The sequence below is a fragment of the Antechinus flavipes genome, chromosome 1 (genome assembly GCF_016432865.1).
Source record: "Antechinus flavipes isolate AdamAnt ecotype Samford, QLD, Australia chromosome 1, AdamAnt_v2, whole genome shotgun sequence".
Lineage (NCBI taxonomy): Eukaryota > Metazoa > Chordata > Mammalia > Dasyuromorphia > Dasyuridae > Antechinus > Antechinus flavipes.
Genome location: NC_067398.1, coordinates 649577184 through 649590460, shown reverse-complemented (window position 1 = coordinate 649590460; position 13277 = coordinate 649577184). Strand labels below are relative to the sequence as shown.

At 45.0% G+C, this 13277-nt stretch overlaps 1 protein-coding gene across 2 annotated transcripts in view; it reads left to right on the top strand.

The window, feature by feature from the left end:
- The window catches only part of WDR97 (WD repeat domain 97), a 47645-nt gene that overhangs the window by 10149 nt on the left and 24219 nt on the right, over nt 1-13277 (top strand). The window contains exons 7-11 of one of the 2 annotated variants that reach the window (XM_051971323.1): nt 1472-1627; nt 2610-2678; nt 5191-5307; nt 5429-5527; nt 6324-7893. In XM_051971323.1, coding sequence (XP_051827283.1) covers nt 1472-1627; nt 2610-2678; nt 5191-5307; nt 5429-5527; nt 6324-6344 — 462 coding nt within the window. In that variant the 3' untranslated portion in view covers nt 6345-7893. Of the gene's footprint in view, nt 1-1471; nt 1628-2609; nt 2679-5190; nt 5308-5428; nt 5528-6323; nt 7894-13277 lie in introns of those variants that run through there. The other variant, XM_051971322.1, reaches the window with a different exon arrangement.

The following is a 13277-nucleotide window of genomic DNA, read 5'->3' as shown; positions in this document are numbered from 1 at the left end:
AATATTCCATAACATTCATAAACCACAATTTACCCAGCCATTCTCCAATTGATGGGCATCCATTCAATTTCCAGTTTCTAGCCACTACATTTTAGCACATACAGGTCCCTTTCCCTTCTTTAGTATTTCTTTGGGATATAAGCCCAGAAGTAACACTGCTGGATCAAAGGGTATGCACAATTTGATAATTTTTTGGGCATAATTCCAGATTGCTCTCCAGAATGGTTGGATTCATTCACAGTTCCACCAACAATGCATCAGTGTCCCAGTTTTCCCGCATCCCCTCCAATATTCATCATTATTTTTTCCTGTCATCTTAGCCAGTCTGACAGGTGTGTAGTGGTATCTCAGAGTTGTCTTAATTTGCATTTCTCTGATCAATAGTGATTTGGAACGCTCTTTCATATGAGTGGTAATAGTTTCAATTTCATCATCTGAAATCCAATTCCTTTTCCATAGAGAAACAAGGACATATGTGCTTTACAATTTGTAAAAGTTCAGTGATCTGCTGCAAAATTATAATCAAACCTTGGCTTTCCATAATTTTGACAATGCTTTTAAAACATTTTCCTTGTACAGAAACAGGCTATTTTCTAAACATCTGTACCATCTTAGCTGAAATTCTACTTTAACTCTTTTAACAAAATTTCTTTGTTGTACTCACCCTAATTTCTGGGTTGAAGAGTCTTTTTCACTGAATCAGGATCACAGGCTTTTCCACTGGATTCAGGATCTGAATCAGTCCCACGTTCAGGGTGCCAAAATATGGTGTTCTTTTTCTTCTTTAAAATATATAATATGATTCTGGGAGAGAGCAGGTTTCTCGGGGAGGTTTTCTGGAGGCAGCCTTAGTTTCAGTTGAAAATAATAATCACCCAAAATGCAGCCAGCTGATAAAAATGCAAACGTTTATTTTCTCCTTCCAAAATAGCCCCGTTAGTTGAGGCCCATCTCTCTACTTGGTTCTAAGAGTTCTTGCAGCTTTGTCCTTTGCTTCTGCCTCTGCTTTCTTCAGCCTCCAGAGCCAGCAACAAGTTGAATCTTTCTTGCCTCTGAGAGAGGGCTTCTGGCTCTCAATCTCCCAGAGTGCTCTGGGTCTGTCCCAGCATGCTCCTCTCCCAATATAATTCAGCTGAACTCTCTCGACTGGGTTTATATATGATTCTTCTGAGAGAATGGGATTGTGGGATATTTCCCAGCGTGCTCTTTGGCCCTAAGAGCTTCAAGGAAGGTGTGAATTTGGACATCTCATACGAAACCCTGAAATCTCCCAAACGTGTGAACTCCAATGAGTAAAGGTGTGAACACAAGCATTATATCAATTACATTGAGTTAACATTAGGATTCTAACATCTCCCTTGAGTTATCACTTTGTTTCAAGTTGAGTTAACACTAGGATTCCAACAGGTAAGGGCTGTCTTAGAGCTGCTGCTTGGAGAGCAGGTTGAGAGATTTCTTTTAATTCTGTTAGGCCTGTGCCAAATTGGCCCTCAGGGATCAGGAGCTTCAGGACCTGGCCCTGGGACAGGTGGAGCCCTTGGCCCAAATCCTCATCACTCCCCAGCTTCGTCTGAAGGCCTTCCACAACTACCTACAGGTCATCTACGGCTCTCGGCTGGATAGTGTGGTGAGCACCCCTTCCTGCAGGTCAGAGATAGTCCTTGGGCCCATGGTTCCTACCCACGCTCTTCTCAGGCTCATATGTGGGCGCTCCAGTCTCAGCCTGAGTGTTCTTTCCAGCTCAAATTATCACTCACGTTTTCCCCCAAGAAGCTAAATTCCCTTTTTAATTCTGGGGGATTCCTTGGGCTGAAAAAGGTGAGAACAAATGAATCTAAGCCGTAACTGCCATTTTGTGAGAATGCCATGGGATTGGGCAAGATTGCAGTGTGGGGTCTGGGAGGGGTGCCCAAAGGTAAAGGGAGAGATTTGGGCATGGAACCCACCCACAGGAGATGGCTGGATGCTGGGGCTTGTGGCACAAAGCAGTCCCATTCTGGGGAGCCCTGATGGCAGGTGCTGGTCAGCTTGCTTAGGACGGAAGGACACAGTTCTGAGCCCTCTGTTTTTCCACATGGAAAATAGTATAAATAAGGAGCTGTACGAGGTGATAATACTGAGACTGACAGAATATTACAGGTGGGTCTGTAACATACCCAAGTTCACATTTCTTTCCTCAGATTTATTCCACCCATATACATACTCCTACTTTCAGCCCCTCCACCCCCTTAGATTCTTCCCCCAACTCCTTCCAAGTTTAGATTTTTTCTGTCTCTAGACTCATGTTTTACCCTAAGATTTCCCTCCCCCACCGCAGGCTCACATTTCTCTCCCCTCTTCAATTCCAAATGGGTTCAGGTTTCTCTCCCCTGCCCCCTCAAATTAAATCCTATTTCTTCTTTCCCCAGGCTCAGTTTCCCTTGTTCCTGTCCCGGGAATCAGATTTCTTTCTCCCATCTTCCACCAGGCTTAGATTTCTCCCTGCCCCCAGTTTTATTTCTGTATAGGGTCACCAGCTAAATTCTTGAGCTCTCAAAAATCCCCCAAGTCCAAGCTAGAACTTTCAGCTTCTTGACTTCCTTTTATCTTTTTCTTACCCAATGGCACAGAGCAAAGAGGAAGATGAGGCTCTACAAGAAGGTGCTTCAGGCGCCATGGAAAGACGGCCTTTGACCTCGGTAAGAAAGCCCTAGACTGTCCTGGGACAACCCTCCCCCTGTCTTTCCCTAAGACTGTACTATCCCTCTGTGACCTTCACTATGATCTTGGACTTTGTCCCATCATCCCCTTGAGCCTTTACCCAATATTTTCCTAAGCCTTCCCTCCCATTGCTTTTTGCATTTAACCCTCCCCCTACTATCCGTGTGGGGATCCTACTAAATAACCTTGTATGACTCTGTACTAATATACTTTGAAGACTCTTTTGCTATTCTGAAATACCGCCCCTCCCCCCACCTAGTATATCTAGAGGAGATTCTCTCATTATACATGAAAGACACTAATCAATATCCCTTCTGGATCCCCTCCCCACCTCAATTTCCTCCAAGACTTAATCTTTCCAGATTCCTTCCCCAGAAAGTCTGAATAGGACTTTTCCCCAGTATGTCTTCCTCTCCCACTTCTGCAAAAGGACCTTTCCCTATTGTTCCCCCTGGGAGAACCCTACCCAATATCTGACTGGGTCTCTTCCCCATATCTCATCTCCTATTTTCAGCATCCTCTCCTAATATCACTAGGGACCCTTCCCTAATACTCTTGTTAGCCCAGCTCCCCACTATTAACTGCAGAATACATACCTGGCATCTTTGTCCAACATCTCTAGGTCTCTTTCTGCAGTATGTCCTGGGACCTTCCTTCAATATCTACCTTCTCCCAGTATTTTCCTCCTGCTTCTCATTCCCCAAGATCTTGTAGAATCATCTCTTAATAAGCTCTGGGAACCCAATCTTAATTTTCTTGGGTGAAGGAGAGGAGGACATACTTAACAGCCTCCTGAAAGCTTTTCTCCCTATTACTCATCTTGGAGAGTTTCCCCTTGATATTTCTCCAGAACTCTTCTCAAATATCCCTTTAGGTACCTCCTTTTGTATGTGTATGTGTGTGGGTGTATCTGTATCTGTGTCTCCCAGTTTCTACTCACTCTTAACAATATCCAGAGAACCCTTTCCCTATATCCCCCTGTGACTAGTTCCATTATACTCCCAACATTTTCCTGGGACCTAACCTCCATTTTTCCTTGGACCTAACCTCCATCTTTCCTTGAGAGGCTCTTCCAATATACCTGGGGCTTTCTCCTGCTATATATCTGTAGAACACAACTGGGATCTTACTGCTCTCTAATAATCCTAAGAATCTTTTCACAATATTAGTTCTCCAATGTGCCCTGCAGAAAATCATTTGCCACTTCTCCTTGGGGACCCTACCCCCAAATATTTTTCTTTATATCTACTCAGTATACCCAAAAACCTTCTAACCAGTTACCTATGCAAGACTGACCCTTTATCATTTTGGGACTCTACCCAAAGGTCTTAGAACTTTCTCCCAGCATCTATTGGAGCTCTCTCTTAATGTTTCTTCCCACAGTCTCTGCCACACTCAGCACCTTTCCCTAATATCCCCCCGAGATCTTCTCTAACATCCTTCTGTGACCGGTCCCTAACATAACAAGAAAATATTTACTCAACATTCTGGATCTTTCTCTTAACATCTTTCCTAAGGACCTTTCCTCCCAATTTTTCTCTTGGGGCTTTCTCCACTATCCCTTCAAGATTATTCCTCAAATCTCTTTCTCAGTATCCCTAACCTTAACCCTATCCCTGTGGACCCTGAATCCTTCCCCCAACATTCTCCTGTTCCTTTGGGGAAAAGTGCCCTTAGCAAAAATCTTTTTCTTTGTATTCACTCATCAATATCCCTTAAGGACCCTCTACTAATAGGCCTATTGGGACCACTCTTTCCTCAAACCCTTTTCCAGTATTCTTATGTGACCCACCTTACCTGAAACCCTTTCTGGGATCCTCCCTCATTATCTTCTGGGACCTTCTACCACTACATCTTGGGACCCTCTCTTCATATTCTTGGGAAAAGATAGGTCTTTCCCCAGATATCTTTTCCCATTTCTTCTCTGCCCTTACTCCCAGCTACCATATATCCCTAGCATCCTCTCCTAATATTTTTGGATAGCCCTTTCCCAATATAGTGCAGGATATATATACCCAGCACTTTTCTGGGACCTTCTTCCTCTCCCTAGGATGTGCCCTCAATATTTTTGCAAGATGGTTATGTAAAATTTTCCTGGGATTCTCTTTTAATATCTCTCCTGTACTCTTCTCCAATATTCCTCCTTTGCACTTTAAACCAATGTCCGCTAGCACCTGTGACTCTCTTCCCAGTTCTTCCCTAGGTTCTTCCTCCAGTACTTCTTCCCATTATTAGACTTCTCCAATATTCTAGAGCACCCTTTCCTAATGTCTCCTAATATCTTTGTGTGACTTTCCTGTAACAGTCCCTATATTCCTTTTTGGGGACCTTTTCTAATCTCCTCCATGGTCCCTTCAACAGTATATTGCAGGACCCTTCCTCAGCATCCCCCGGGGGGGGGGGGACTTTCTGCCAACATCTTCCCAGGGTACCCTTCGCCAGCACCTCCCAGGAATCCTTTCCCACTATCCCTTTGGGTCTCTTCCTCAGATGGTGTCCCAGAGCTCCATATGTCAGAATTGGGGGATGAGCTTAGACGTCATGTTTATGCAAGGAGCCACCTCTACGAAGAGTTCCAGAGTGGAGAAGATCCGGAAGATAGCTCAAGTGAGGGTCATAAAGGGTCAGGGGTTTGGGATGAGGATCTGAAGTCCTGGTGGGAGAGGGCTGTGGGGCGGTTGTCTTGCCTAAGGACTGTCCATAAGCTTTCAGTGCCTGCCTCCTCTAGATCCCATTGAGCCAAAGGACTCTGCAGTCCTGTACAGATGTCAGTGGCTTCTTCCCCTCCTCCAGAACTCTGCCTGTACTCCCTTCCACCATAACCAAGGTGAGGAGTGAATCCCTATGGAGGTGGGCAGAGACTTGGGATCCAGAGATACAGAAACACACAATAAATCTAGAAATTATCCCCCAGCACTCTTCCCAACCTAACTATCATATGAAAAACAGGTGAAGGAGCCCTTCTTCCCCCGAAGAACAAGTTTGAAGATATGATTTCCCTTAGATATCACCCCTCGCCCCCCAAAAGTGTCCCTTCAGGATGGCTTCCTTCCTGTGACTTCTGCAAAAGAAACCAGAAGTACCCTAAAGTCTTACGACCCTACAGAGACACCCCTTTGTACTTGTCCTGTGTAGAATCAGTCAACCCTAGAGCTACCAGGCCAGGAAAAGTGGAGAGGTTCTTCCCCAAAATTATCCCCCAGGGAGATCCCCTCCTTCTGTAGAAACTGCCTCCAAGAGATGTCCCAGAATCCCTCCCCCATCCTGGCCCAAAGATCCTCTCTAGGAGACCCACCTTAGACTTTCCATCCCAAAAGTCCCCCAGGACCCTCAGAGCTCTGTCACCATGGGTGCTGACTCACTGCCCCCCCCCACACCCTCCCCCAACTTCTGGCTTCGTCCAGCTGGGAGGCAGATTTTGGTGCTAACATTATCAAGGGTTGGGACACTGGGAGGAGAGAAGGTGGGTGACTTAGAGGGTGTAATCGAGACTTGTCTCCAGTGTCCGCCAGACCTGAAATAGCCCAGCTTTTCCCCAGCCCCTCCCTCTCCCCACAGATAGCCCTTGGTGTCTGGTTGCTCCTTCCTATTGTAAGAACCCTCCCCCTTTCTCTTTTCACTAGGTGAGGAACCTCGGGTCCTAGTTCGAAGGACTTTTCCAGGATTTATCTCTTGTTGTTACTGTCCACACTAAGGGTTATCTCCTTAGAGTGTTCTGGGTGGGCCTGGGGTTGGCCAGACATCACATGGTCATAGATTTGCTTTAGATACATTGGAAAGAAGCATTGAAATCAGCTGGGTCACCACCTGTCTTTACAAATGAGGAAACTTGGGTGGAAAAGTGACCTGCTCAAAGTCACACAAGGAGCTGAAGCTAGTCATTTACTAGAAATTCCAGGTTCTCAACACCATCCAGTCCCACTGCATTTGGGGTTAAATCATTAGATCAAAGCAGAACAAAGAGTCCAAAGGAGGCCCGATGCGGCCCTGGGCTGAGAATCTTGTCTACTGTGGCCCTGTGAGCAAGAGCCCACCTTGGAAAAGAAGGTAGACCAATGGGGAAAGGGTGGGAAGAATCATAGAATGTCAGAATTGTAAAGGACCTTAAGAAGAAATTTAGCCCAATTCCCTTTATTTTCCAAATAAAGGAACCAATGGCTAAGGGCAAACAGAAAAGGGGGGCTGAAGTTGGCCCTTGAGGGAAGGAACCCACAGGAAAAAATGACCCTCATTTTCAAGAAAGAATCACCACTAAGGAAATTGATGGAGAAACTTAAGCTACACTTAGATGAGAAACCCAGCCCTAACCCCACTAACTGGTAAATGGGTTTTGGGGACTGACCTGGACAAGTTATAAGCAGAGTAGGGTGGTGGATTCAGTCCAAGTCAACATGGCAGCCAAAGAAAGGCTAAAACTCTTGTAGGCTTTAACTGTATTAGGAGGCATTTGTCTTGGAGGAGGAAGGACTAATGTTTCTTGTATTCTGCCCCAGGCAGACTACCAGGAATAGTGTGCTTAGTTGGGGGCATCATCTTTTTAGGAGTATGTGGATTGATTGCAGAGTGTCTGGTGGAGCATACTCTAGAACTCTGCCAAAGGAACCAAAAATAGCCAGAAAAAAAGAAAACTTTTAAAGAAGGATATGATGGCGAGCAGTCTTTGATGGGCTTTGATGATAATCAAAAAAAAATGATTATTTTGCTTGACCTTATGAGGAGCAGTGGAATATGGCACAGAGGCAGATTTCAGCTCAAAGCACGGAAAAACTTCCTAATTACAGCTTCCAAAGAAATGGACTTCTTAGGGCAGTGAGTTCTCTGTCACTAAGGACATTTGAGAATACAGAAAGGAACACTTGTAGGAAAGATTGTAGAGGGGTTTTTGTTTAATGTTTTTTGTTTTGTTTTGTTTTGGTACTGACTGGATTAGCTGCCCTTGAAGATTCTGTGATATGCTCTAGGGGCTCTGGGAAGGGGAAAGCAAGGTGAGGACAGGCTGAAAGGTAGAGAATGTTTGGGGCCCAACAGGGAAAGGTTTTTTTGGTATGGAATTGACCTAAGTCAAAAGGCCAACCTGGGGGTCCAGGTTCTGTTTGTGAGATGAGCCCTTGGATCTGATACACTGATGCTCCCTAGCTTCGCTGCTGAGAACTCTTCGCAGACTCCATTTTCTATTCTCCTCAGGATCACCCTCTGCCCTGCTCTGGATGTCTCTTCCAGTAAAGAGTGCAAGAGATGTGGTTAGACAAGTTTATTTAAAAAACAAAAGTCGTGAGATTTTGGTAGATCACAAGCTCAGCGAGCGGACATTCTATGAGAGCATGCTATGAATGAGAGTAGGTGATCTACTGCTCCGATGAGAGGGGGTAGGGGATTGATGGTCGTTCTGCTGGAGCAGTTTTGGAGACTGTGTTTTAGGTAAAACACAGAGGAGAGTTTCTATTGTGAGAAACAGCAGCAGGCCAGCTATAAATGATTGTCCTCCCTCTCAGAGACCAGAAGGGACCACAAGATAACTTCTGTCCAGAAGCAATAAGATGGAAAGTGGGAGCCAAAGAGGTAAGCTGGTAAATGGGTTTCAATTTGAACCCTTCTTCCAAGTGGTAGCTGGAGGATATTTTCATTAGAACTCAAGACATTGCTAATTACCATTTATAAATGAAAAAAGTTGGCATGGTGAACTGACTCTCCATGAGAATTAGTCCATGGAGCTAATTAGGAATTAGGAAAGATTGAGGGTCTTGCTTCCCATATACTGAGAAGGTGAAAGGAATTTTCCATGACCAATGTCCAAAAGGCACCATTTATTTCTGCAAAGTGATCTCCTTGGATGTTTTTCTGCTTCCTGGCTTACCTCTTCATTCTTTGAAAGAATGGGGAAAAGTGCTTTGAAGAGAAAAGCAATCTGGAGAGACAACAGGGAATCAACTTGTCATGAGCTTAAGAGGTAGGGAGAGGTATATTGGAAGAATCTGACCCAGAAGAGAACTACTGAACATTTGAAGCTATTTAGATCAGTTTATGACCATTTTTATTTATTTTATGATCTGGACTCCTTGCCAGTCTGGCAAAGCTTAGAAGCCCCTTCTATGGAATGTCATTTGTAAGTTCATAACATGAAATACATAAAGATTACAAAAGGAAACCAGTGATATTGAAAATAGTTTAAAACATTTTGGGAAAAATTCACAGTCCCCTAAATTAAAAATCCATATTATAAAGCTTGAAACTGTACCCTTTGAGGAGGAAGCAATCTCTTGTTCATCAAGGAATGACATGGACCCATAAGAGCCTGCCACAAAATGTCGACTGGCCAAGGGAATGATGACTTTTGGGTTGTACCCAGGATACTTCGGGTAACCTCCCCAAATTTGACAGCCATCACTCCAGTCTTAATGATATACCTGAGGACAAATGGTAACTGCCAGAAAGAAGCTAGAAAATGATTTAAAAGTCTTAGCAAGGTGGTGTTTTGTTTACTGCTGCCAGGTAAATGTATGGACTGAAAAAGGCAAATTTGTGGAGTGAATATGCTAATTAGGAAGATGGGGGTTTTGGATTTCTGGACTATGCCTTGGAAAATAAGCATGATATAAATTCTTGTCCTGAGGACACCAAGGACTGGTAAGAGTGTAATGACCTTGAGCCTTATGAATCCCATCAAGGTGATTTTAACTTGAAACTGGAGCAGGAAGGAGAAAACTGCCCTCATATCAATTTGCCACGGTGAGCTCCACAAAAGAAAGCAAGCACAATTAGGAAGAAGAGCAGTATCGAGGACCCATAATTTATAGAAGACTCGGCAAGGAAACACATGGCCCCAGATGCCAATGCACAAAAGTACAAAGTAGAAGAAAGCTACAGCCATCTGAGGCTGGCCCGAGGGGCAAGGTCTTGGGCGAAAAGCCACTGGCCTCTGTCCAATGGTTTAGTACAGTGCCTGGTACATAGAAAGTGCTCAATATGAAGGAAAATTAGAAACGGAGAGGTAGTTATTTGACTTTTATCTTTTTCTTTCTTTAAACTGAGGAAGGCTAAAACAAAACCCAGGATAAATTGGTGATAGAACCTATTCGTCCTTAATTGCTCATCTCAAGGGATCTGAAAAAATGGACCAGGGTGACTATTAGTCACTGATCCTGAAATTGTAAAGATTGCAGAGGGCGGAAAAGATGCAAGATTGGAGAAATGCGTCCCAATTTCCTAAGAGACGAGGGTGGAGTCTCGGCATTCCTTAGAAAGTGAAGCAAACTTCCCCACTGGGCGACATCACAGATTGCCACAATGCTCACAGAAATCCCATGCCCATCCCTGGGACGGGTGCTCCCGCCCTGCCGAGTGGAACTCTAATTACAGGGCACTCGATTCTTGTTTCCTTGCCCTGGACCCGGCCAAACCTTACCGCCTTCAACTAGATTTCAGTGATTGCTAAGATGCTGCTGGAAGAATGGCATTGGATCTGGACAAAAAGACAGTTGGATATTGTGTGCAGTGTTTGCTCTTGGCATAGGAATAACAAAAGCAAATACTGTCGAAAATATTAGCGAAGAGAAAAAGCTATCCAATGGCTGCATGCCTGGGCTGCATCTGAAGTCCCCAGATGCAAAACAGCCTGGGACCCGGGGCACTCAAAGCCAACTTGCCTGTACTGCTAGCAGGGAAAGGGGGGTCCATTTGATGCTTGAGTTACTTCCCAAAAGATCCAAAGAAGTCTGAAGGCGGAATTTTAAGGCAGTTTGATCTAGGATGTAGATTTTCCTTGGTCTCAGTTACTGACCATCCTTGGCAGTGATAGCCGATTCTGGTCTACAGGTAACCCCTCGCAGCAGCCCAGGAGCACCATTGATCTGTCTAGTCCACTCAACTATGGGGTTCCTGAGCCTCAGCCTGTGGCTTCCTTGGGCCATTTCCTACAATTTTCTTGCCCTCCCAGTCTTGACCCGACCATTCTACATCAGGAGAAATTAAAGGGGGCAGTGTGAAAGGGAAGGGCACTGTATAAATAGGGATGATTTATGAATTTTCAGAAAAGGAAATAATAGCTAAAAGCATTACTTTATTGGAAACAGGTCCTAGATCTGGAGGAGAACGTAGAAATAGTAAATGTAGATTTCATCAAGGCATTCGGCAAATGGAGAAGGGTGTGTGTGTGTGTGTGTGTGTGTGTGTGTGTGTGTGTGTATGTGTGTGTATAGGATGGGTTTGAGGATAATGTAAACTCAGCATCCTTGGACATATAAATGGAATTATGTCATCTCTGGAGGTCGGTGAAACAGTGACCTGTCTGGCTTTGTTGGATATTTGTTGTCGGTGCCTTGGATGTCCGTTTTACAGATGACACAGTCTAAGGATGGTTAACTGGTCGGATAGGCCAGAATTCAGAGATGTCAGTTTTACAGGATGACCTGAAGCTAAAAAGATAGGGATAAAAATAAAGAGCGATAACTGGATCTAAGGGGATGGAAGGATGTCTAGTTCATAGTTTTAGGGGTCTGTAGATGGCAGGGGTAAACTTAAGCTGCCTTAAGAGCAGTGTGGTGTCCAGAACTAGGGAGCTAGTCTTGCTGCACTGTTGTGACCGGCACAACACAAATGGGCCATTTATTGAGAGAATTCATGCTTTTATACCTTAAAACCATAGGTTATTATTTGAAGCATTGTTCTGTGACCAATCCTGGTCCCTGTTTTTCTCAGGTGTTAGTTCCTGAAACATTGTGATTTTCTGGAGACTCAATCTTGTGTAAAGTTCATAGTGCCCCAGTAAAGGTGCCAGGACCTTATGTTTTCTCATGATTTCAAGCTTAAATGCACCCTTGATTTATCTTAGGAGGAGGGGAATATCCCAGTTATCAAAGTCTCTAGCTTCCTGGGAGTTCTCTACACTGCACTCTTGTCAGATCACAAATTGTTTATTGACTACTAGGATGGGTCAACTAGGATGAGGAACTGGTGACTTGTGAAGGCTCAGCTAAAGGAACTGGGGGTATTTCATCTGAAAAGATGGCATTATGAGGGTACAAGATGGCAGTCTTCGAGTATTTGAAGACTTGTCTGAACTAGGAGTAAAAGGGGAAAACCCTAGACTTGTACAGGTGTATTGAGGGAGGAGATTAGATTCCTGTTCAGGTATGGGTCAGACTAAATGAACTTTCTGGTCCTTCATTCTGACAATTTATGATTCTCTACAGGCCCCATCTGTTCTTTCCCTAATTTAGCAAACACTGCCCTCCCCAGCTTTTGTCTGGGAAGGTGGTTTCTGGTCTTAATCTCTCTGGATCAGTAATCCAGAACAGTCCCATCAAACCACCTTTAAAGAATGGTCAGTCCTTGCCCTGCCTTGTCCAGGAGCCTCAGAATAGCTCGCTTCCCCTCTCCACATTTCCACGCAAGGTCCAGCTTCTCTCTATGGAGTCTTCTGGGATCCCTAATTATTTAAACTTCTATCAAGTCAGCCACCCCTGCAGACTCAGACTTAAGTTTGGGGGCTCCTTTGGACTGCTTGAAAGAGTTTCCCCTTTATGTGGTTATTAGTCTGTCAGACTGGGCAATCAGTGCTTGAGTTTGAATTGCAAGATGCTGAAAGTGTGTCTTATGTTTAGAAGGCTAGAGACACTTGACTGAACACAGAGGATCAGGTAGGAATTAGCAGTCCCATGGTCCAAACCCAACAGCCATTAAATGGTGACCCACCTTGGCTGCATTCTGGTGAGGGTAGGGGCATTGTCTCAATACCCACTGTTTAGGGGCCATTCCTTTGTAGGGGTTTTTGTGTCCCCTAAGGAGGGCTGAATGGGAAAGTCCTTATTCTGCCCTCATGGCCCTGGGTGAGTTTTTTTGGGAAATTGATACCTGAGATACCCATGGCGTCCCAGGTTAGAGAGATTACATGGAAGCTTTAAGACATGAGGGCTGTGAGATGTTGTCTAGGAGGGGGCTAGAGGAAGCCAGGATGAAGGATCCATGCTTGTAGTCATGGAGTTAGTAGCCCCTCACGTGGTTATCTGGATGATTGCTAGGTCTCCCCCTTTGTACCTGGTGTCAGAACCAGGCTGGGTTCTGTGGGGGCCAAGCCTCTGTGGGCGGGCTCTCAGCCCTCTTAGGATGAGGACACTGGGCTCTGGAAATAACTTGTTAATTTTAAGCAGTTAGAAAGTCTTGAAAAACCAAGATGAACCCAAGAGGGCCACGAGCCCCGGAATGACTTGGCAGGCTCAGGAGAGGTGGGACCCTTAGGGACCAATCTCCGAGACCCGGCCTCTGTGCCAGCCAACCTAACTTCACTTGCCACATTAGGGTAAATGCCCACAATTACACACCTGGGTCTTTGGAGCCTGGGATGCTCAGGGCGTCTGGGATGAGGGCAAAGGGAGAGCAGGCATCCTTGGTCTATCTTGGCCCTAAAAGTTCACAGGGCCAAGTCAGCCTGGCTAGAATGTATTTCCCAGGTTCTAGGGAATCAAAAATGCCTGTTTCTGCCCCCCTCCAATCCCTTTGGACCTTTGTCATTCCCCTAATGCTTAGTCTTCTGGAGTGTCCCCTGACTAGTTTGTCCAACGTCCCTCTTGGGAAGCCAAGCT